We start from the raw sequence: 25,770 nt of genomic DNA on the forward strand, positions 1-25,770 counted from the left end.
GTGGAGCAACTAAGCCCATGCACCACAACTACTGAGCCTGCGCTCTAGAGCCTGCGTGCCACAACTACTGAAGCCCGCATGCCTAGAGCCTGTGCTCCACAACAAGAGAAGCCATTGCAATGAGAAACCTGTGCACCGCAACGGAGAGTAGCCCTTGCTCGCCGCAACTAGAGAAAGCCCGTGCCCAGCAACAAAGACCCAACACAGCCCAAAATAAATAAAATAAATAAATTTATTAAAAAATTAAGGATTAAAAAAAATGCAATGTGTACCACATTACATCACATTAACAGTATGAAAGATAAAAATCATAGGACCATCTAAAGAGATGCAGAAAAAGCATTTGACAATACAACATCCTTTCATGATAAAAACTCTCAACAAATTGGCATAGATGGAACATATCTCAACATAATAGAAGCCATATACATCATTCCCAGAGCTAACATCATACTCAATGGTGAAAGGTTGAAAGCTTTTCCTCTAAGAACAGGAACAAAACAAGGGTGCCCTCTCTCACCACTCCTACTCAATATAGTACTGGAAGTCTCAGCAGAACAATCAGAAAATATAAAGAAATTAAAAGGCATCCAAATCAGAGAGGAAGAAATAGAATTGCCTTTGTTTGCAGATGATATGCTTTTCTATATATAGAAAATCCTAAAGACTACACCCCAAAACTGTTAGAACTGATCAACGAATTCTGTAAAGTTGAACAATACAAAATTAATGTGCAAAAATCAGTTGCTTTTTTATACAGTAACAACAAAGTGTCTAAAAAAGAAATAAAATAATTACATTCACAATATCATCAAAACAATAAAATACTTAGGAATAAATTTAAATAAGGAGATGAAAGACTTGTATACTGAAAATGATAAGACTTTGATGGAAGAAATTGAAGACACAGATAAACAGAAAAATATCCTGTGTACTTGGGCCAGAAGAATTAATATCGTTAGAATGTTCCTACTACCCAAAGCCATCTATAGATTCAGTGCAATCCCTATCAAAATTCCCATGGTATATTTCACAGAAATAGAAAAAAGAATTCTAAAACTTTCTGTGGAACCACAAAAGACCCCTAATAGCCAAAGCTATCAGAGGAAAAAAAGAGCAAAGCGAGAATCATCACACTTCCTAATTTCAAACTATACTACAAAGATATAGTAAGTAAAACAGTGTGGTCCTGACATAAAATTAGACACATAGACCAATGGAACAGAATCAAGAGCCCAGAAATAAGACCCTGCATATATAGTCCACTAATACTTGACAAGGGAGTCAAGAACACTCAGTAGGAAAAGTATAGCCTCTTCAAAAAATGGATAACCACATGCAGAAAAATGAAATTTGACCTCTATCTTAAACCGCTCACAAAAGTTATCTTGAAATGGATTAAAGACTTAAATGTAAGACCTGATGCCATAAAACTTCTGAAAGAAAACACAGGGAAAAATTATTTGACATTGGACCAAGCAATTATTTTTTGGATATGACACAAAAAGCACAAGCAACAAAAGCAAAAATCAACAAGTGGGACTACATCAAACTGAAAAGCTTTTGTACAGGAAAAGAAATAATTTTAAAAATGAAAAGGCAACTTATGGAATGGGAGAAAATATTTTCAAAGCATATATCAGATAAGGGGTTAACATCCAGAATACGTAAAGAACTCATACAACTCAATAGCCAAAAAACCCAAACAGTCCATTTTTTTTTAAAGGGCATAAGAATTAAATAGACATTTTTCCAGAGAAGAAATACAAATGGCTAACAGGTACATGAAAGATGCTCAACATCACTAATGAGCATGGAAATACAAATCAAAATCTCAATAAGATATGACCTCACACCTGTTAGAATGACTATCATCAAGAATGGGAGAAAATATTTTCAAAGCATATATCAGATAAGGGGTTAACATCCAGAATATGTAAAGAACTCATACAACTCAATAGCCAAAAAACCCAAACAGTCCATTTTTTTTTAAAGGGCATAAGAATTAAATAGACATTTTTCCAGAGAAGAAATACAAATGGCTAACAGGTACATAAAAGATGCTCAACATCACTAATGAGCATGGAAATACAAATCAAAATCTCAATAAGATATGACCTCACACCTGTTAGAATGACTATCATCAAGAAGGCAAGAGATAACAAGTGTTGGTGAAGATGTGGAGATAAGGGAACACTTGTACACCGTTGGTGGGAATGTAAATTGGTGTATCCATTATGGAAAACAATATAGAGTTTCCTCGAAAAATTAAAAATAGAATTACCATATGATACAACAGTTCTACTTCTGGGTATATATTCAAAGTAAATGAAAATAGGAATTTGAAGAGGTATATGCACTCCCATGTTTATTTCAGCATTATTCACAGTATGGAAACAACCTGAGTGTTTGTCAACAAATGACTGGATAAGGAAGTTGTAGCATATATACAATGGAATTTATTCAGCCATGAGAAAGAAAGAAACGCTGATATTTGCAACAACGTAGGTGGACTTTGAGGGGATTATGCTAAGTGAGATTAACTCAGACAAAGAGAGATACTGTATGATATCATTTATATGTGGAATCTTAAGGCGAACTCATAAATACGGAGAGTAGAATGATGGATATTAAACGTTAGGGGTTGGGGAAATGGGATACGTTGTGTAACGGTACAAATTTGGAACTAGGAGATAAGTCCTGGAGAGCTAGTGGACAGCATAGTGATTATAGTCAATACTATTGTATTATAAACTTCAAAGTTGCTAAGGGACTAGACCCTAACTGTTCTGGCCGCAAAAAAGACATGAAAATTAGGTGAGGCGATAGACGTGTTAGCTAACACTAAGATGGTAATCATATTGCAATAAATAAATGTATCAAATCAACATGTTGTATACCTTAAACTTATACAATGTTATATATCAATTATATTTCCGTTAAAAAGGAATATGAATTACTTGGTGTGATTTCTTAATTGGAACTCAAAGAATAACTTTTTCGAAATATTATGTAGGGTGGTATTAAATACTGTAATATTTTCTCCAATTACCTAACCATGCAAGAAACCAAAGCAAAGGAAAAGCGGAGAATTTTGCTGCTTCTCATGTCCCATTGGTTGCACCTCTTTTTATGGGTTCTTGGTCAAAGGTGACTCCAGGTCCAGGTAGTAAAGAAGATTGTTCATTATAGCTCAGCCCGTCCCTTTTACGATCTCTATTTTTACCTCACGCATAGCACGCCTTTATAATTATTTTCCATTTACTTTTCCATTTATATTTCCAATTTCTGTCGGGGAACAATGAGAAAAAGAAAACGCAAGCCAAGTTCTACAAGCGCCCCAAGACTCCACCTGCTGATTCAAAATAAAATTGCAGACAGGCGGGAAGCTCAGCCCTACAGAGGATTCTGGGACGTGTAGTCTCGACGCTTCCTGCGATTGGGGCACTTCCGCCCCAGGAAAGCGCGGATGTGTTAATCGCGCCGCTGGGGAAATAGAAGAGTACAATCCAGTGCTGTGCATGTTTGGAGGCATTTCGGATACCGGAGGGCGAGAATACGAAGCCGCCCCTTTCGTGGATTCTGGGAAACTGGATTCAGGCCGTCGATGTTGGAGTCGGCACTTTCGCCCCGGGGGGCGGGGCAGCGGCTCTTGTTCCTCTCGGGGATGCTGGGAAATGTAGTCCAGGAGCTCCGCGTAGTCGGAGGTATTTCCGCTTCAGGAGGTTGCGATTGCGGCCTTCGGTTCTCTCTGGGAGGTGAGTGATCTTTGGGAGCCTGCGATTTCTTTTAACTTTTCTGATCTGGTCCTGGGATCAGCCGGGCTCGGTCCTCGGTCACAGGGCAGAAAAGCCTTGACCTGCGGCAGAGGGCGGGGTGGAGGGGCGGGGGCGGCCGCTTGCCTTCCCCTCGCCCGATTCTCTGCGTTTGCGGCGGTTCGCGAGTCCTCGGATTGTAGGCGGACGGAAATCGGCAGTTTGTCTCCCGGGCTCCTTGCCGTCCAACCCGCCTCCCCCCAGTACCTTCCTTCCACACGCTCTGTTACTTCCTAGCGACATAAGGTTGGATGAGAATTTAATCTTTCTGTGCCTTGGTTTCCTTTTCTGTAAAAAGGGATATTACGAGTACCTGCCTTATACAAGATAAATGTTTGGGACAGATCAGGCGTGTGGCAAGGTGTCGGCTGTTAATGATATGATAATCAGAAAAGCATCGCTTTCGGTGGAAGCTCCTCGAAGTGCCACTGGCAATTCTTTCTGATCCCTGCCGGAAAGGAGGCTGTGCCTGGACGACTTCTGACCCGTTTTTAAAGGAAAAGTGGGTCACCCACAGATACCCGCTGTAGTTTTCCCAGGACCACAAAATCGTTGTGTCTCCCAGCCTCCTTTCCTTCTCCTGCCCTGGTATCTGAAAAGGGAGGCTGTAGAAAAGAGAGGAGTGAGCCCAGGGCTTCTGGTAGCAGAGCCCCACCGTGGCAGGACTTATAGCATCTTCCTTTTCTGTTCCAGTGGTAGAAGGTATTTTATTCATTAGTAAATATTTCTGCTACAAAAGCGTTCAGTTACTGTTAAATAATTATGAAAATATGTAGATCGTGTACAGGGCATGAGTGGTAATCAAAATTGTTAAACATTGAGTCCTAAGTGTCATCCTAAGGGCTTTATAAAACTTAGTGCATTTAACCTTCACAAGGCCCTATGAAGTGAATACTTTTATTACCTCTATTTTACAGATGAGGAAATGGAGATAGAGAGAGCATAAGTTACTTAAGAGCAGTGGGATTTGAGTCTAGGGCTTGCGTTCCTTATATCTTTGGATATCCTTGGTCCCCTAGTTTAAAATCCCAAAATTGGAATTAGGAAACAAAATAGAAAAACAGTCTATCGAAATATTCAACCATAGGAAACTGGCTGCAGAGGAGGCATTTGGCATCAAGTTGTGGAGGTAGGTTGGAATTTTATTGTAGAGGATTTGAAAGCAGGGTTAGTGAGTTTGGGTGTCTTTATAAGAATTTGAGGGCTTCCCTGGTGGTGCAATGGTTACGAATCCGCCTACCAATGCAGAGGACACGGGTTTGAGCCCTGGTCCGGGAGGATCCCACATGCTGTGGAGCAACTAAGCCCATGCGCCACGACTACTGAGCCTGCGCTCTGGAGCCCGCGAGCCACAACTACTGAGCCCACGTGCCTAGAGCCCATGCTGTGCAACAGGAGAAGCCACCACAATGAGAAGCCCGCACACCGCAATGAAGAGTAACCCCAGCTCGCTGCAACTAGAGAAAGCCCACGCGCAGCAACAAAGACCCAACGCAGCCGAAAATAAAATAAATAATAAAAGTAAATACATTAAAAAAAATTGAAAGCATTCTCATTTAATCTTATTTTAAATATTCATAGTTTATATTCCAATTATAGAAGAAGTGCACATTCATTGTAGAGAATTCAGAAAATGTAGAGATATGATGTAATGAAAAACATTAAGAATTACCAATATAGGGCTTCCCTGGTGGCGCAGTGGTTGAAAGTCCGCCTGCCGACGCAGGGGACACGGGTTCGTGCCCCGGTCTGGGAAGATCCCACATGCCGCGGAGCGGCTGGGCCTGTGAGCCATGGCCGCTGAGCCTGCGCGTCCGGAGCCTGTGCTCCGCAACGGGAGAGGCCACAGCAGTGAGAGGCCCGCATACAGCCAAAAAAAAAAAAAAAAAAAAAAGAATTACCAATATAGATGTATACGTTATAACGTTTAGGATATGTATGACATATATAGGACATAGACGTATAGGATATTGATGATTATTAACATTTCAGTGCATTTCTGTTTGTCAGTTTTTCAGTGTGTATTTATGTTATACAAAATTGTTATCAGATTATTCATATCCTTAACTCTTTTTTTTTGTAAATTTATTTTATTTATTTATTTTTGGCTGTGTTGGGTCTTCCTTGCTGTGCGCAGGCTTTCTCTAGTTGTGGTTCGCGGGCTTCCCATTGTGGTGGTTTCTCTTATTGTGGAGCATGGGCTCTAGGTGCACGGGCTTCAGTAGTTGTGGCGCACGGGCTCAGTAGTTGTGGCTTTTGGGCTCTAGAGCGCAGACTCAGTAGTTGTGGCTCATGGGCTTAGTTTCTCTGCGACATGTGTGATCTTCGCAGACCAGGGCTTGAACCCGTGTCCCCTGCATTGGCAGGCAGATTCTTAACCACTGTGCCACCAGGGAAGCCCCATATCCTTAACTCTTAATTCTGGAAATTTCCAGACAACCCAAAGTATAATATCAATATAATGAATTCCTGTGTAACAGTCACCCTGCTTCAGTCCTTACTAATCTTGCTGCATCTCCCTCTCCCCATGCACACATTTTTCCCATTGAGTATTTTAAAGCAAACCCAGATGCTGAGTTAGTAGGACTTAAAAATTAATTATTATAAGTTGTTTATATACGAAGACCAAGGGAGGGGAGATTGTATTAGTTTGCTAAGGCTGCTGGAATAAAATATTACAGCCTGAGTGGCTTAAACAATAGAAATTAATTTTCTTACAGTTCTGGAGCTGGGAGTCCAAGATCAAGGTATCAGCAGGTTTCGTTTCTTCTGAGGCCTCTCTCCTTGGCTTGTAGATGGTCGCCTTCTTGCTGTGTTCTCCCGGTCTTTCCTTTGTGTGTGTGTGCGTGCCCCTGCTGTCCCTGTTTGTGTCCAAATTTCCTCTTAGAAGGACACCAGTCAGATTGATTTAGGGCCCACCCTAATGACCTCATTTTAACTTAGTCACCTCTTTAAATGCCCATCTCCAAATACAATTACATTCTGAGGTCCTGGAGATTAGGAGTTTAATGTATGAGTTTGGGGCTGGGGGGGTGGGTCACAATTCAGCCCATAACAGGTATTAACAGCAACTCTAAGATTTTCACACATGGCAACTAGAAGAATGTTATATTTATATGAGAAAGTTAGAAAGAGTTGCAGTTATGGAAGGAAAATGATGAATTTCCTTTGCTCCTTTGGAGTTGCACTTGCCACAGAGCATGTAACTCTCAGTTTCATCTCTCTCTCTTGTTAGGCTACAGGGTCCTCTGATTCATGGATCTGGTCATATTCTTCTCGGAGTGCCCAGCGCGGGGTCGGCAGAGAGGAGTTGTTCAGTAAGTGTGATTCATGCAGCTGCCCAAAAGGGCTACAGCCTGTGATTAGAGAACAAAAATAGAACGACAGTGTATAACCACATGCTTGTGTGATACCTCACTTACTTCTGGGGAGATGTAGACTCCACCAACTTTTTCGGAGCGTTCAAAAGTTAATGTATGATCATGCCTAGTATCGTCATGCACTAAAACAAATTTCCTAGAAAAAAAATGAATTCTTTTAAAAAATTGAACTATAGTCCATTTACAGTGTCATGTTAGTTTCAGGTGTACAGCACAGTGATTCAGTTATACATGTGTGTATATATACATTTAAAAAGAATCCATCCTTTTATTTTTTCTTTTTTTAATTGAAGTATAGTTGATATACAATGTTGTGTTAGTTTCTGGTGTACAGCAAGGTTAATCAGTTATACATATATGTATATATTCTTTTTCATATTCTTTTCCATTATAGGTTATTACTAGAAACTGAGTATAGTCCCCTGAGCTGTACAGTAGGTCCTTGTTGGTGACATATTTTATACATAGTAGCATGAATATATTTATCCCAAACTCCTAATTTCCCCCCCCTTCCCCTTTGGTAACCATAAGTTTGTTTTCCAATCGATGTTTATGTTCAATTTTTTTGTTTAATATGCAGGGAATCAGCAAGCCACCTCCACAGATTCTGATTTAATTAGTTTTAGATAAGGTCTGAGCTTTTTTAAAAAAATAAATTTATTTATTTATTAATTAATTTATTTATTTTTGGCTGTGTTGGGTCTTCGTTGCTGCGCGTGGGCTTTCTCTAGTTCTGGCAAGCGGGGGCTACTCTTCATTGCAGTGCGTGGGCTTCTCATTGCGGTGGCTTCTCGTGTTGTGCAGCACGAGCTCTAGGCATGCAGGCTCAGTAGTTGTGGCTCACGGGCTCTAGAGTGCAGGCTTAGTAGTTGTGGCACACGGGCTTAGTTGCTCCTCAGCATGTGGGATCTTCCTGGACCGGGGTACAGGGCTCGAACCCGTGTACCCTGTATTGGCAGGCAGATTCTTAACCTCTGCTCCACCAGGGAAGTCCCAAGAGGGCTGTTTTTGACTGATGCTACTCAAATTTTGATCCAGGGACCAACAGTATCATCACCTGGCATCTTAGTAGAAATGTAGATTCTTCGTCCCCATCCTTGATCTCCTGATTTAGAATTTCTGGGGGTGAGACAGAGGACCCTCTATCTTGGCAGGGTCCCCGCCCGGTTGATTCATGGAACATTAAAATTTGAGACACACTGGTAGTGAGAACTGACTCAGGACTTTTTAACAAAAATATTTTCTGTTTCCCTCCGGCTAAATTACTCGTCCTTCAGATATCAGATACCTGCATGGTTCTGTCTGCCTTAGTTCAGGTCTCTGCTCAAAGGTGAGAGAAGCCTTCCATGACAAAAACTTATTCTGTACCAGCCCCTCCTTCCATCTCTTCCTACACCTTTACCCTGCCTTATTCTTCTTAAAAGCATCTCTCACTATCAGTGTGTTACTGCCCTGGTACCCCATTATGCTATCAGCTCCATGAGATCAAGGTCTTTGCCTGCTTTGTTCACTGCTGTATCTCTCACATCTAGGCTCCTTGGCTGGCACAGAGCAGGCTCTCAGTAATTATGTTTTGAATGAATGATTCGGGAGATAAATCACGAGGCCCTGATCTACATGGTGTGTCTTTCAGTTCTTCGTTCCAGCAGTCATTCTGTGAATCTTTGTTGAGTTCCTGGCAAGCGCCTGCAGCAGTGTCCTAACAGTTGGGGACACAGCAAGAAACAAAACTCCCTGCGGGACAGATGTGATGAATATAAATGAGCAAAATACCTAGTAGGATGTTAAAGAGGGATACGTGCTAAAGAGAAAAGAATTAAGCAGGGATGGGGGGGGTCAGAAGTGTTGGGATGTCATTAGGAGATTGAAATTCTCTGTAGGGAGGAACTGTCTGAGGAGGTGACATTCAAATAAAGAAGGACGTGATTCTTGGTGTGGCCCTGGTAACAGTCTCTCTGGCCCCAGCCCCTTCCCCCTCAGATCTCCCATTTGCTGGGAGAGTGATCTGTTTCCAACACCAAAGGAATCTTCTGACTCTCCCTTCCTTTGCTGCTTTCCTGCTGACTTGCCGATAAACTGGGACGCCCGTCACTATGGTTTGAATCCTGCCTTCCTGCCAGCTTTTTCTGCCTCTTGTTTGTGTTCACTTACAGTCGTAACATTTGTTCTCTTGAGGTTTTTCAGAGATTCTGCTTCTCTCTGGCTAATAGAACTCAGTCATCCTCCAGGACTCAGATCAAGCCACATTGACGTAGAACCTGCTCCAAACAAGTGTGGACCCCAAGGCCCATAACTTGTGCTTCTAAAGTACCCAGTTCACTACTCTGGTACTTAGCAATGTGCAGGGTGATTGCTGGTTTCCTAATCACTAGACTGTGAACTTGAGTAGTCGTATCTTTTAGTCTGATTTCCATAAGTGTTCATTGAATTAATACACTCATTTTTTAATGAAGAGTTAACAAGTTATCCTGTCTAGTGCTAATCATGCAGGCAATTAAATAGTTGTCATTCTCAGTGTTTTGATGGACACACTCTGTGGATTTTGTAACAGGAGTCTCTTTAGACATTGACTTTGAAGGGTGAGAAGCACCTTCCTAAGATAGTATTAAAAATCCAGAGGCCCTTTTCCTTCCAAAGATGACCTTGATCTTGCAAATATTGTGGAAGACCTAGAAGAAAAACTTGGAAATAAAACCCCCACTCTCCCAATCTTCCCAAGTGGGAGCAGCCTCAGAATTTTTCCTCTCAAAGAGACCTTTGACCAACTAGTCTAGTCTTTTTATGTGCCTCTGCTGGAATGAACCTGTATGGGGGGGCTCATGTGTCAGGACACTGACATTGACACTGACTGCTAAGTGATCACTGTTACAGGCACTGCTTTAGGTGCTTGGGATGTAAAGCTGAGTTACTATTAATCCCAAAACAGACAGTGATTTACTGATTATCCCCTTTCCACAGAGGTGGTGGAAAGATCTCCCTGTAAAGCACTTCTTACTGAGCAGAAGTCACTGGACAAATATAGAGTCAGAACAAGGTGAATTACAAATCCTGAAAGGATATCTCTTCTAAGATTGGAAAGTTTTACACTGCCCCTTTCCATACAGGGTTCTTCTATCTGGAGTAGGACTAGCTAATAATAATAAACTAATAAGTAATTAATGAACCAATAATTAACTAATACTGATCTCTTAAGCTGGATATCTTACTCTCAGTTTGCACACTCCCCAGAATCAGAATCATACTCTGACAGCTACGAGAACTTGTATTAGGGCCACTGCGTGTGGTTGGGCAGGTCGTTCACTGCACCAGGGCTCTCGATTGAAGGCGTAAGTGGCGTCTGGAATCCTGCCCACGTCTGCTCATCAAGCCGTGTGCGGTTGCAGCCACCCCAAGGAAGAGCTTCCTTGACTATTTCATGTAAAGCAGCCCTAGTGAATGTTTAAGCTGCCAGATACTGTTCCACATGTTTTATGGAGAGTCACTTAGACTGACTAACCTTCCTATGTATTATTATAATTATATTACTGTATTAGACATAATTATATTATATGAATATATTATCTATATATCTATATAATATATAATTATAATATATTGTATTATAATTATAATAATTATTGTTATTATTATAACCATCCCTAATTTATAGATCAGACCTTGGGTCTAAGTAGTAACAAGTTGGAGGTGCCAGGATTCAAATACTGGGGGTCTGATTCCAGAGCCTACACCCTTCCCAACCCTGTTCTCATCTCCTTCAAGCAGATCATCTGGCTTCAGAGTTCTCTCCCTGTTTCTATGTCAGTCTTTTATCCCTAGCTCTCAAGCTCTCATTTCTCTTTGCATGAGACCTCAGACTCCCATCTGTTTATTTTTTTCTTTAGAAGCAGCAGAGAGACAAGATCTAGAAGACTGGCTTCTTTGTGAGAGCTGGATTCAGGTTCCGCCCCTGCCCCTTGACCTCACCAAGCCTCGGCTTCCTCATCTGTTACGTGGGAACAACAGTCATCATCATCATCATTTATTGAGAACTTGGTAAAATGCCAGGTACAATGCCAAGGGCATTTAGCTCGTTCATCCACCACAGTAACCCTAGGACTGACATTCTTTTTTTTTTTCTCTCCTTGTTATAGTTGAGGAGAGGCACGGAGGTGGAGGTGATCAGACTGGAGTCACACGGCTAGTACACCCCTAGCTTCTTCACAGGTATGTGGGAGGTACCTTAGTGGAACAATGCGTGCCAAGTGCTTCTCAAGGTCCCTAACACGTACTTAGTGCTTACGTAATGTTAAACATTGCCGTTTTTGTTGTTTTCATCATTACTATGATTAGCTTGTTCATTTAAGTGGCATGTTCACTAACTTACTGTTAAATCACAGGATTCTATTCATTTTTCTTCATCTCCATGATAATAGTGTTTTTAAGGCCCTACTGTTAACAAAGTCAAATTGTCAAGGTCTGGGGCTACCCTGGTGGCACAGTGGTTGAGAGTCCACCTGCCAATGCAGGAGACACGGGTTCGTGCCCCGGTCCAGGAAGATCCCATCCGCGGCTGGGCCCGTGAGCCATGGCCGCTGAGCCTGCGCGTACGGAGCCTGTGCTCCGCAACGGGAGAGGCCACAACAGTGAGAGACCCGCGTACCGCAAAAAAAAAAAAAAAAATTGTCAAGGTCTTACATCTTTGAAAAAGCTGTCATCCACAATATCAGTTTCATAGAGAAAGTAGAATAGTGGTTACTCGGGACCGAGAGGAAGGGGAATGGAGAGTTAGTGTTTAATAGGTACAGAGTTTCAGTTTGGGATGGTGAAAAAGATGTGGAGATGGTTAGTGGTGATGATTCACAACAATATGAACGCACCTAACGAACTCTACACCTAAAAAATGGTTGAAATGGAAAATTTTATATGATGTGTATTTTACACGGGAAAAAAAAATCAATGTAATCTTAAATATTACTGCAAAGGCATCAAATTAAATATGAAAAACCAAGAGAGAATAACAGATATTGCAGAGGTTAAATGTGATTTTCATACAACAAAGCAACAGCCTTTTAAGGCTCCATTAAAGCTATTGGTGAGGACAGGTTTTGTGTTACTGAATATTACCTGCTTTCTGCTGCTACTGAGAAATAAGGTGCCCTGAAAGTGTTCTTTGAACTTTCTGCCTACTTATTTAATTCTTACAACAATCCTATGAGATAGCCGTTGATAATCCCTCTATTTTTACAGATGGAAGAGTTGAAGCACAGAGATACTAATAATTTGTCTAAGATTTCACAGCTAATATGTCACAGTTTCATGAACCTAGACATTTGGCCCCAGAAATTACTCTCTTAACCTGGGTGCTTTACTCTCAATTTCCGCCCTCCCCAGAATCAGAATCATACCCTGAGAGCTACAGGAACTTGTATGAGGGCCTGTGTGTGGTTGGGTGGCTCGTTCACTGCCCAGGGGCTCTTGGCTGAAGGGGTGAGTAGCATCTGGAGTCCAGCCCAGGCTTTGCTCATCAGGCCACCCTGAGGAAGCGGCACTGTTGCTGCTTCACAGTAAGCAGCCATATGGGTCAGTGACACCCTTGGCCAGACTCTGACGGCTTTTTTCTCCTTCCCCCATTGTGCCTGCCCAAGACTCAGCGCTTCCCCAGAAGGAGGAGGACAAAATGACCAAGCTCAAGGTGAGTTGGGCTTGCCCTTCTAGGTGTTAACTTGTCACCTCATTTCTCGGTGATAAGACGCATCCTATTTCTCTTTCTTGGGAAAGATTAAAGAGAACAGTAGGCATTTGGAAAACTCTTCCCAAGAAGAGGGCCGAATGATCCCTACTTTTTATTTTTGTTTGATTTATTTTTGTTGTTTTATCACCTTTTATAATTTCACAGATAAGAGTAGAACAGAAAAAGTCAGTTGCAACTAAAAAAATCTCTCACGTTATTACTGTTTCCCTTACAAAACAACTGTCTTCATTTTCCCATGTTCTTTTCCTCATATGCGTTCATAACTGTATATTTGTAATTCCTGTAGCATAAACCTCTCAAATTATACCTTTTCTAATTGATATTATATATCCCACATCTTTAATAGCAACATCATATTCCCTTGAATTTGTGTGCATTGTGTGTGTGTGGTGGGGTGTGTGTGTCTCATAACTTTTCCCCATTCATGGACATTTAGGTAGTTTAGAATTTTTACCATTTTAAAGAACACTGAAGGGGCTTCCCTGTTGGCACGGTGGTAAAGAATCCACCTGCCAGTGTAGGGGACACAGGTTCGATCCCTGGTCTGGGAAGATCCCACATGCCATGGAGCAACTAAGCCCATGCACCACAACTACTGAGCCTGTGCTCTAGAACCCGCAAGCCTCAACTGCTGAGCCTGCATACCACAACTACTGAACCCCGTGTGCCTAGAGTCTGTGCTCCGCAGTAAGAAGCCATCGCAGTGAGAAGTCCGTGCACCGCAACAAAGAGTAGTCCCTGCTCGCCGCAACTAGAGAAAGCCTGCACGCAGCAAAGAAGACCCAACACAGCCAAAAATAAATAAATAAAAATAAATTTTAAAAACAAAACACTGTAATAACAGTTTTCCTAATACAACCAATTTCCTCGAAAGGGAATTTGGAAGAATTTGCTATTCTTTGGTCTTAATGTTCTAGGTACTCTAAATTGACAAAGTACGTTTGCTATGCAGTACCTCGGGTATTTTGTATGTAGAATATTCCAGAATGGCAGAGTGCACCAGGATCTAACTAACGCTTCACACAGAGAAAATATTATTAGATATTTTCATGTAAGAAAGCTAGATTGTTTCTTACCCATGTCTGAATCATATCATGTGCATGTTTTATTTATTGATTTATACTTTTTATTCACATATTAATGAATTTTTTCAAAGTACTAATGTACTTAATTTTAAAAGTACAGAAAGACCTGTACAGAGACTTTTCATTTCTTAACTGCATTTAGTCTCAGACCAGCCTTATGAGGCCGAACTTGGTCTCCTCTGCATTTTAATGACAAAGAAACAGGATTGTAGAATTTCAGAAAACTGCTCAAGTTCACATAGGAAACCAAAGATCCAACTGATTCAAAAAAGACTCCTAGGATTTTTACTTGGATAAAGAGAGTGAGACAAGGGAAAAGAATTCTCCACCTGGGACTTAGCCTATTCTGTGGGGTGCCTAGTTGTCCTGGTGGGTGGAAGACTCCATAGATGATACTGTCCCTACCATAGATCATTCTTGGTGGCCCCTTCTTCTCCATGACCTCTGTTGCTCATATAAGGCACCGGATGTGCAGGGCTCTGGCACTGAACACAGTCTTTGTATGAAAAATTAAAACAATGCTGTATACGAGTGATTCTTAATTACCCTCAGGTAACATCTGGAAACATTTTTAGTGTCACAGCTTTGGAGTGCTGCTGATATCTAGTGTGTAGAAGCCAGGGATGCTGCTAAACATCCTACAGTGAACTCAGCAGCCCCCTGCCCCACCCCCAACAAAGAGTCATCTGTCCTCAAATGTCAGGAGTGCCAAGGATGAGAAAGCATGCTGTACCCAAAGCTGTACAAGGACAATAGAAGAATGTGGGTAAAAATATTTATAATACACACCCTAAAAAAAAAAAGCTTAAAATCTCTAATAGGGATTTTACAGAATCCTAAGATAAAACCCCAATTGGAGTATGAGCAAAGAACATTAACAGGCAAGGTTCTGAAGAAAAAAATGAAGATAGCTAGTAAATATGTGAAAATATGATGAGCTTATTAATTATGAAATAAGTACAGATAATCCAAATAAGTTGTTTTTTACTGATAAAATTGCCTAGGATTTAAAAATATGGTTATATTCAATGTATATGGTTTAGAGAATCAGGGATACTTAAATACTCTTGGAGGAGGATAAAATAGGGGAAAAGTTGAAAAGAAAATCTGCTGTTGTACATAATTATTTTGAAGCTGCCTATTCTTTGACATTGCAGTTTTCACTCTTTGGAACTTATCCTAAGAAAATAATTGGATGGGAAGCAAAAATCTATGTAAAAATTTATTCTTCTCCACATTTATTGTGAAAGGAAGAAAATCTAAAACATAAATGAGTTATGGGGAATGTTTATGTTATGGCAAAATTGACTCTGGTCTCTCAGAATCTGGAACCACTTTGTACACATCGTCCCCACTTTCCTCAGTGCTGACCTTTCACCAGGGGACCTGCATTGCAAGGTTCAGATGGAGTGTGTTTGATGTCTTAGGAGGCGGTGACCTTCAAGGACGTGGCCGTGGTCTTCACGGAGGAGGAGCTGGGGCTGCTGGACTCTGCCCAGAAGAAGCTGTACCAGGAAGTGATGCTGGAGAACTTCCAGAACCTGGTCTCAGTGGGTGAGGAAGGGCACTCTGGGACTGAACATCGCATCAGCCCCTGTGGTATTTATTTACGTGTCCTTGAATGGGCAGGGCTTTGGAGCTCTTGAACTGGTTTCCGGTTTTCTAATCAGCATGAGACTCAGAGATGGCGTTTTCTAGTCTTTCTCCCCAGGCCAAAGTGTGTTTGTAAATGAACTGTTAATTGACCACGTGACTGCTGTATGTTTTCTGGCTTTTCAAATTGTGGTCGTCTCCAATTAGTAGGTCATGACACTCTTTAGGGAATCGAAATAAAATAGGATAGAAGATACCAGAGCCCTTGGCAATAACTGCATGTTGCAGTAAAAACTGTGGCCCATTGCCAAGAATAGTGTGAGAAATGGTGAAAAGGGTGCGATGAAAATAATGTTTTCCCATAATTTATGCTTATGTCTACCTATCCTCGGTTTTTTCATAAAATGTATTTCCTCCCATGGGTCATAATTAAAAGTTTGGAAAACACTGATTTTGATGTCCTGAAGACAGTGCAGTGGGAGCCACAATTTCTCTTAATTTGGGCATCTAACATATTGATTTTAAATGTTTTTCCTTGCCTTTTTTGCAGGGCATCAATCATTCACACCAGATGTAATATCCCAGTTAAAGAGAGAAGAAAAGCTTTGGATGATAAAGATAGCAACCCAGAGCCGTCACTCCTTGGGTGAGAGCCGTGTAACCCTGAGTCTGTCCTGCTTCTTGTTGCCTCCACAGCTGTGACTCTGGTCCAAGTCAGCACCTAGACTGTGGATTACTGCCTCAGTCTTTGTAATGCTCTCTCTTCTGCTTTGCTCATTCACAGTTAATTCTCCACTCAGAGTGACTCTTTTAAATTCAAATCTTGTCATTTCTCTGCTCAGAACCTCTTGTAGCTTCTTACTGATTCAGAATAAAATCCCATCATTGAAAGTGGCTTATGATATCCCATATGCCCACCAGTTTTTGCCATGATTTTTTTTTTTTTGGCCAAACCATGTGGCTTGTGAGATCTTAGTTCCCTGATCAGGGCTCGAGCCTGGGCCCTTGGCAGTGAGAGTGTGGTGTCATAACCACTGGACCGCCAGGGAATTCCTTGATCTTTTGATCATCACGATTTCTCATCAGCAACATCCACATAGGTTAGCCCTGCATCTAGTGAAGACTTTCAGCTTCCCAACAACATGGCTGTTTCCACTTTCTTTCCTGTTATGGGTAACTTACTTGAAAAACCTCTTTTACTTTTGTAACATGGCTCTAACTCTCACAGAGGTGTCAAACTGGGATTTATTTATCCATTCAACATGTACTTATTGAACACTGACTCTATCAGACAGGGTTCTGGGAGTGGTGATAAACCAGTGAATAATACAAAATGCTTGTCCTCATGGGTATTGCATTGAAGTGGGAGATGACATAAATGAAAAAGATCAAGGATGTATGTAGTATGTCAGATAGGAATATGTGCTGTGTAAAAACAAAACAGGGTAAGGCAAATGGAGATTGCCAGGTGCGTAGAATGGATAGGGAGAATTTACTATATGATATTGTATGGTAAAAGATGCCTCACAGGGGCTTCCCTGGTGGCACAGTGGTTGAGAGTCCGCCTGCCGATGCAGGGGACACAGGTTCGTGCCCTGGTCCGGGAAGATCCCACATGCCGCAGAGCAGCTGGGCCCGTGAGCCACGGCCGCTGAGCCTGCGCATCCGGAGCCTGTGCTCCACGACGGGAGAGGCCACAACAGTGAGAGGCCTGCGTATCACAAAAAAAAAAAAAAAAAAAAAAAGAGGCCTCGCAGATAAGGTGTTATTTGAAAAGACACCTGAAAAGAAATTAGTAGCAAGCTATATGGCTGATCGGTGGAATAGAGTTCCAAGGAGAACGTAACTCTTCTGGTCCAATGTTGATTTCGAGACTCTGTATTATGCCCTATTTATTTCCTCCTCGCAAGTTCTTGCTCTATTGTAAAAGATAAACTTCTAATTTTTCACTTTTTTTTTTACCCCTGGTGGTTGTAGGAACTTTACTGTTATGAGGTTTTAGAATAATGTATGTTATTACAGTAACATACTAATTCCAAAACTTGGCTTTGATTTTTTTTCCAGCTAACCCTTTCAGTGTTGTGAAGAACTGGCTCTGTGGCCAGGGAAAGTAAAGTTTACAGCCCATTTGTAAGGATATTTCCCAGGAGGAGGCAAAGAACCACTCTCTGCTTATACTCTGAACTTTAGGGCCTTAGGTGATAAGGTATTTCTCCCAGACATGTATCTTTCCAACTTATTTATTGCCTCAAAGTCTCCTTCCATTGGAGTAAACTTCCATTAAAATAAAGCAGAGGTTTTTCAACATTGCCTGGGGACATCCTCTGATAATCTGTCTAAGGGTCTTACTAGACATTTTGAGCATTTTGGTCAGATGTGCATGCAGTAGGCAGAATTATGTGGAAGCTGTTATTAGCCACCTGCTACAGCAAAGAAGATAAAGCTTTGAGTAAGGTACAGCTTTGTCTTTGTAAACATTCCCTAGGAGGTATTTTTCTTGCTCTGTAGCCATCACATTTCTAATTTATATCTCACCTATGAAACTTACTATGATTCTAAATGGATTCCACTAATGTGTAGTGAATGACAGCCTGGTGGGCCACCTCTTGGTGTCTGGAGGCATGTAAATCAGAGAACATGATACATGATGTTAAAGAAAAGCAGAAGCTTTTCGAGGTTCAGTAAAGCCTTATGGTGTGGGCCTAAGTTTATAACCTTGACATCTCTGAGCAAAGCATTCACATGCCCCATCTCTAAATTCTGTTTATCCATTTAGGAGACAAGAATCTAAATGGCATGGAGACTGTTCGGGAAGTTGGATTAAGGTATCTGCCACATGAAGAGCTTTTCTGCTCACAAATATGGCAACAGGTTACAAAGGAATTAACCAGGTGTCAAGATTCCATGGGAAATATTCAAGGAACTGGCTCTCAGATGGAAAAACAAGGTGGCACACTCAGTAAAGATGAGGAGTTTGGTAAAGACTTCAATCAGACTTCACATCTTCAAGTTCACCACAGAGACCACGCTGGAGAAAAACCCTACAAAGGGGTGGAGTGTGAGAAAGGTTTCATACGGGACTCTCACCTTCAAATGAACCAGACAGCCCACGTAGGAGAGAAGCCCTACAAGTGTGAAAAATGTGAAAACACCTTCCGTCGGCTTTCAAGTCTTCAAGCCCATCAGAGAGTCCACAGTAGAACAAGATTGAACAAATATGATATGTCGTGTAAGAGTTTCAGTCAGAGGTCATATCTTCATCATCATCAGAGGGTCCCCACTGGAGAGGATCCACACAGATTTGAGGAGTGTGGGAGGAACGTCGGGAAAAGCTCACATTGTCAAGCTCCTCCCATAGCCCACACATTGGAGAAACCCTATAAATGTGAGGAGTGTGGACTGGGCTTCAGTCAGCGCTCCTATCTTCACATCCATCAGAGAGCCCACACAGGAAAGAAACCTTATAAATGTGAAGAGTGTGGGAAGGGCTTCAGTTGGCGTTCACGCCTACAGGCTCATCAGCGAATCCACACTGGGGAGAAACCCTACAAATGTGAGGCATGTGGCAAGGGCTTTAGTTACAGCTCACACCTGAACATCCACTGTAGAATCCACACAGGCGAGAAACCCTTTAAGTGTGAGGAGTGTGGGAAAGGCTTCAGTGTGGGTTCCCACCTCCAAGCCCATCAGATAAGCCACACGGGAGAGAAACCATACAAATGTGAGGAGTGTGGCAAGGGCTTCTGTCGGGCCTCAAACCTTCTGGACCATCAGAGAGGCCATAGTGGTGAGAAACCATATCAGTGCGATGCATGTGGAAAGGGCTTTAGTCGTAGCTCAGATTTTAACATTCATTTTAGAGTCCATACAGGAGAAAAACCCTATAAGTGCGAGGAGTGTGGGAAAGGTTTCAGTCAGGCCTCAAATCTTCTGGCCCATCAAAGAGGCCACACTGGAGAAAAACCATACAAATGTGGTACATGTGGGAAGGGCTTCAGCCGGAGTTCAGATCTTAACGTTCATCGTCGAATCCACACGGGAGAGAAACCCTATAAATGTGAGAAGTGCGGGAAGGCCTTCAGTCAGTTCTCAAGCCTTCAAGTGCATCAAAGAGTCCATACCGGAGAGAAACCATACCAGTGTGCAGAGTGTGGGAAAGGCTTCAGTGTGGGCTCACAGCTTCAGGCCCATCAGAGGTGTCACACTGGAGAGAAACCCTACCAGTGTGAGGAGTGTGGGAAGGGCTTCTGTCGGGCCTCAAATTTTCTGGCTCACCGTGGAGTCCACACAGGAGAGAAACCATACCGATGCGATGTGTGCAGTAAGCGCTTCAGACAGAGATCATACCTTCAAGCCCACCAGAGGGTCCACACTGGAGAGAAACCATATAAGTGTGAGGAATGTGGTAAGGTCTTCAGTTGGAGCTCATACCTTCAAGCCCATCAGAGAGTCCACACAGGGGAAAAACCATACAAATGTGAGGAGTGTGGGAAAGGCTTCAGTTGGAGCTCAAGTCTTATAATTCATCAGCGAGTCCATGCTGGGGATGAGGGTGACAAGGACTGTCCCTCATCAGAGAATACGTACAGCAAAGAAGCTCTATAAAATTACATAGTTTAATACCTCAAATGGGTGCTGAAATAGTCCTGCCGTAGAAGACAAAACATCTGTTTGATAAAAGAGTATTTCTGCCAGAGCTCGACATGTCTGTGTGGTTGGGCGACCACACGGCAGAGAAGCCTCATAAGCGTGGAGACATAAGAACTTCAGAGCCTTGACATTTAGCAGATATGACAGAGAAGAGAAGCTTAAGAGGGATGAGTCTGAGCTGAAGGTAACCAAAAGTACTAAGATGGAAATGCCCAAATCTCTTCCACCAGAATAGAAGCTCTCGGAGGGCTGGGACTTTGTTGACGGCCAAGTCCACTCTGCCTCTTCAGCGCCGAACACACTGCAGGTGTCCAGTAATGTTAAATGAGTAAAAGGGAGAATAATCACTTTTGAAATTTTCTTTCAGTTCTCTCTAAAAATTTCTATAAAATTGTAGAAGGAGGAATTCTCCAAGGCTTGGAGGATTAAATAAGACACTTGGGCTCATTTCCCCAACCCTGCAGGTCCTGTGAACTAGTGCTTATCAAGCTCAAGGTTGTAACCCATTAGTGGGTCCAGAAGTCAGTTCACCAGGTTGTGGCCAGCACTTTTCTATGCTAACAGTTCTTTTTGGAGATGTGATTCGCATGCAGCCACATGCATAAATAAGTTTACATCTTCATGAATTTTGACAAATGTATCTATTTGTGTAATCATCACCAAGATCAATATATACCATATTTCTATTAAATCAGAGTGTTGCCTTGTGTACTATTCTTGTCATTCCCACCTCCAGGGGCAACAAGTATTATGATTTTTATACCATGTATTAATTAGGCCTGTCTGTTCCTGAGCTTCCTGTGTGTTTGGTATGTACCCTTTATGTCTGGATTCTTTTCATCAAGTATATGATCATCCTAGGTTCACAGAAGGCAATTGACAGAACTCAGTATCCATGATAAAAATTCTTCAGTGAGGTAAAAGGCATCTATGAAGATCCTATATGCTCATGTTCTTTTATTATTAAGGAATAATTTATATACAGTAAAATCGACTGGTGGATCATTCTGTGTTTTGGCAAATGCTTACTATCATATTATATCATCACAATCAAGACATTTAACAGTTCCACCAGCCCCAGCTTTCTACTCTTTTTTTTTTTCATAACTTTATTTTATTTATTTATTTTTCATTGTATTGGGTCTTCATTGCGTTGCACGGGCTTCTCATTGCAGTGGTGTCTCTTGTTGCGGAGCATAGGTTCTAGTGGCGTGGGCTTCGGTAGCTGTGGCTTGCGGGCTCACTAGTTGTGGCTCGTAGGCTCTAAGAGTTCGCATGCCACAACTAAGGAGCTGGCGAGCTACAACTAAGGAGCACTCAAGCAGCAACTAAGGAGCCCACATGCCACAACTATGAAGCCAGCGAGCTGCCACTAAGGAGCCTGCGAGCTGCAACTAAGACCCGACACAACCAAATAAATAAATAAATAATTTTAAAAAACTCTGTTGGGGAAGGATAGAAGGTTTGGCAGAGAGCTTTATTGTAGCCTATAGAATAGCCTTTTGTGGGGGTCATGGGTCCTCACTTCTCAATGGGTCTTATTCTATTACCTGCCTTAGAACTGAGTGTCAATCTGGCACACACTGTGCCAGAATCTTTTCAGTTCTCCTCTTAGATTAGGTGAGTGGAGAGGTGTCATTAATTGGGAAAGGGAGTTCTGTCTGGGTATTTTAGAGAGACTAGAAAGAGGAGGGGATGGGTCCCTTAATTGCATTTTGACAGACTGTCTTGGGACCTACAGGTTGAAAGTTCAGGGTAAATAAGGCAGTGTGTAAAAGAGCCATTTGGAAGCCACTATCCATTTTGTAATTTTAATAGGGCATCCTTCAGTAGATCATTGTTTATCTGTAGATGATAAGACAAATGAAAGTTGCAAGTGTTGCTTTCTTGTAAGGTCTGTGCCTGAACTGAATGAGCACTAAAGTGTGTATCCTGATCAGAGTCCATGATATCTGGGGGCCCAGAGGAAACCAAGTTCTAATGAGGGCTATAGTGGTGAGGTTAGCACCCTGGAAAGGATAAGCCAAGAGTAGTCCTGTTTATGTATCAGTCATTGTGAGGACAAAATGGTTTGTGTCAGCACATTGGCACAATGGCCCAATAAAATCAATTTGATGGTGAGAGAAGGGTCATTCACCCTTTGGTATAGACCTTCATGGGCTGTGCCACCAATAATCATGTTGGGAGGGTAGGGTTTGGGTTAGGGCCAGTGACATGGAGATGCCATGAATTTTGGCCCCAAATATAAGCATCTGGGGCCCAAGATGAGGGTAATACTTGAGCTTATTTGAGATATGGGAGTAAATGGGACAGATACGACATTTAAATGAGCCACCTCTGGGAGTCAGGGTAGGAGCTGAGATGGGAAATTTTCATTGTAATACATGAGGTCTGAGAGGTAATATATTGCCAATGTGGAAGGCCCTGTCATAGGGGATAAGCCTGAATGTGAAATCTATTTCGAGCCCATCAACTGAATCAGTCTAGGAGTCTGTAAAAATATGAAAAAAATGACATAATTTTTTGATGGTGTCCTCCAGTGTCAAAGTGACTACAATTAGCTCTGTGAATTTTCTCATCCTTTATTCGGGATGTCCCAGTCGTGGGATGGAAAGTGGTATCTCTCCATTGGGCTCCATCACGAACGATGTGGTGCTGCTGACTGAAATAAATGGACTCCCTTTCCACTGGGACTTGGTTTATCCCAAGAGGCCCCACGGATGGCCAATGGGGCCAGGAGGGGCCAATCCCTCCTGGATTTGTGGACTTGGGCAAAGGACAGAGGGTGGGAAAAGCCTCATTCGCCTGTAGTTTGGATATGCCTGAGGGTTCAAGCCGTATCCTGTAGATACCATTTCCTTTTAATAAGGAGGCTTCACTGCCTGTTCCAAGTCTGTGGGGTGTTGTTTCCATAACCTATGGTAAAATAGGCAGTTGCACTTAAGGGTCATGGGCTCAGGGCCTATGATGGCTTTTTTCTCAAGTAGGGCCCAATCAGCACTAAGATTTGTCTTTTAAGAGAAATCTACCTCAGCCGCTGAGGGTAGTTTGTATCCGAAACACATGGGGAGTTGTTGGCTATCATGTGTGGTCCAAAGACTCCAAGGGGCACAAGACAGTTGCTAGGACTTCCACCATCCCACCAAGGGGTCACCAGGCAGATGTGGCATCGCTTGTTGGATGGTCTTTTTACATGGGCCTGCTGTTGGGGTGGCCCCCATTCAAATTGAAATGATTTTTTCCGTGACTTTTGTCAATAGATTTGAAAAAGACTATTGTAAATGAATTGTTGCAACCAAATGTTGCAGGCCATGCCCTGACAGTGCACTGCCAGAATGGAGCTCACTGATTTTGGGTGACTCAGACTCATGTAGGAGACACAATAAAGAATCAATCAAATTACTCTACCTCTCTTGGGCCCGTGAAGGTTGTAATACAGTTTTTCTGTTTTGTTTTGTTTTTGCCACGCCGCATGGCTTGCGGGATCTCTGTTCCTCGACCAGGGATTGAACCCCAGCCACAGCAGTGAAAGGACAGAATTCTAACCACTAGCCCACCAAGGAACTCCTTGTAATACAGTTTTAAATTAAAATATTTTATCAACAGTTCTGCTATGTAGATCTCCAAATGCGCAGCTTTTTGAGCCTTCATCTTGTGCATTCTTCAGAGGATCTGAAGTTCACCAATGGAGTTTGAACTAAACTTTCCAATGATATTATCTAGGTTTGCTGTTCTAACAGAGACAAAACGAACAGCAGTTTAAACAATATACGATAGTTTTCGCTCACGGATTCAGGTTAAGGTAACACTAGCCCCAGTAGGAAACCACCTTACTGCCCAGGAAGTCGGCAATATGAACTTTGTCCCCAAGGGATTTGTGTGAACTGTAGTCCAACAGCTCCGAAGTGGCTCAAGTACTTCTGGCGGAAGAGGGTGGGAACTCGGGCTGTGTTCTCCTCTGGCTTTCTGGGAAGTGTAGTTTACAAGTTCCGTAGAGACTCAGACGCTTCCGCACAGGCGCCGCTGGGACAGGGGAATTGTGGGAAGTGTATCCCCAGCGCAGCCTGGGGGCGGGGTTTCAGGCCCTGCCGCTCTGGGCGGTCAGGTAGTCTCCCTCTCTTCCCTCGCGCTGGTGAGTTGCTTCCTCGTTTTGCGACCCGTGGGAATTTCCCTGGGAACCTGTCCAACCCAGCCATCAATTTGCGGGAAAGAGCAGCTTCAGAGAGCAATGGTTTGAGGGCTGGGGCGTGGGCGGTTGTTCCTTTGGGCGGAGTCCTCTGCGTTTGGTGCGGCCGATGGGATCGTTCCTGGCCTGGTTGGAGGAGCACTAGGGCTCTCGCCTTGAGGACCCATCCCCTAGGCCGTGCACCTAATACCCTGCTCTGTCATTTCCCGCAGTAGAACATTGGATGAATTACTTAAATTTCTGTCTCTGATGGTTTCTTGTAAAATTGGGATGACATTACTACTCTTAAAAAACAAAATTCAGGGAATATTCCGAAGGTCCAGTGGTTAGGACTCCGAGCTTTCACTGCCGAGGGCCGGGTTCAATCCCTGGTGGGCGAGGTAAGATCCCACAAGCCACATGGCGGGGCCAAAAACAAAACAAAAAAGGCAAAATCAAACAAAATTCAGCTGTATAAATTTGAAGATCTAATTGGCTTTATGCAACAGTTGGTGAATTGAGCAGCATCCCATCTAGTAAATAGAAGGTTGTACAAAATGGAAAGTTTTTTTTGTTTTGTTTTAGGCAGAAAAGTAGGGCAAAGGAATTATTAGTAAAAGAAAAGAAAGGATTATTTTTAGGTCAAGATCTCTTTTTGTGGGGAATGGAATGGCAAGGGCTTTATCGTGAAGATTGCCTCTTCTCTGGGGGATGGAAATGGGCTTTGTAATAGATTACCTCGTTAGTGCTGGCCAGAAAATACCAGCCTGGTTGATTAACATTATATTTCTATGTAAGGTGGAAACTGCAGTTAAGTCTTGGTTTGCTGTCATGGGGCGGGGTGTAGCAAATGACTCCATTTTGGGCCTTTTTTTTTTTTTTTAGCCGCCTCCGGGCATGCGGGATCTTAGTTCCCCCCACCAGACATCAAACCCTTGCCCCCTGCACTGGAAGCACGGAGTCTTAATCACTGGACCACCAGGGAAGTACCGGGCCTGTTCTTTCTTTTTTAACACTACCTTCCTAATACGGTGGTTTGAGAATTAAATGGGATGGTATGAATAAAAGTCTTGATGGAGAAAATGTTCACATATCGAGGTATGGGGCAGTCATTTTAGCTTATACATGGTTCGGCCTGAACTTTGTGTGAGCCAAAGCAGCCTGACTCATGGCCTGTCAAACACACACAGCACATCTGCTTTAACCATTGAGGTAAAGACTATCCATCTCAAAGATAAGGATAAATAACTCCCTTCCTGTGGCATCTTCCTGCATCTCTCCTCTACCTGAGTATCTTTCCCAGAACAACATAAAACCGTGTTCATTGCAGCTTCCTATATAATGGCAAATC

General features: G+C 42.5%; 1 protein-coding gene across 4 annotated transcripts; it reads left to right on the top strand.

Moving 5' to 3' along the window:
- Positions 1-3,402: 3,402 nt before the first annotated feature.
- On the top strand, positions 3,403-21,567 carry ZNF45 (zinc finger protein 45). Of its 4 annotated transcripts, none has more exons than XM_079907630.1 (8): positions 3,403-3,758; positions 7,051-7,132; positions 11,077-11,239; positions 11,326-11,398; positions 12,820-12,866; positions 15,439-15,610; positions 16,155-16,250; positions 18,381-21,567. In XM_079907630.1, the coding sequence occupies exons 5-8, from the start codon at positions 12,852-12,854 to the stop codon at positions 20,207-20,209; spliced, it is 2,112 nt and encodes a 703-aa protein (XP_079763756.1). In that variant the 5' UTR covers positions 3,403-3,758; positions 7,051-7,132; positions 11,077-11,239; positions 11,326-11,398; positions 12,820-12,851; the 3' UTR covers positions 20,210-21,567. The 4 variants fall into 4 exon arrangements, with proteins under 4 accessions (XP_079763756.1, XP_079763759.1, XP_079763757.1 ...); XM_079907633.1 differs by having other exon boundaries at positions 15,439-15,565; XM_079907631.1 differs by having other exon boundaries at positions 11,077-11,227.
- Positions 21,568-25,770: the final 4,203 nt, after the last annotated feature.

This window comes from Stenella coeruleoalba (genome assembly GCF_951394435.1).
Source record: "Stenella coeruleoalba genome assembly, chromosome: 20".
In the NCBI taxonomy this organism is placed as follows: Eukaryota; Metazoa; Chordata; class Mammalia; order Artiodactyla; family Delphinidae; genus Stenella; species Stenella coeruleoalba.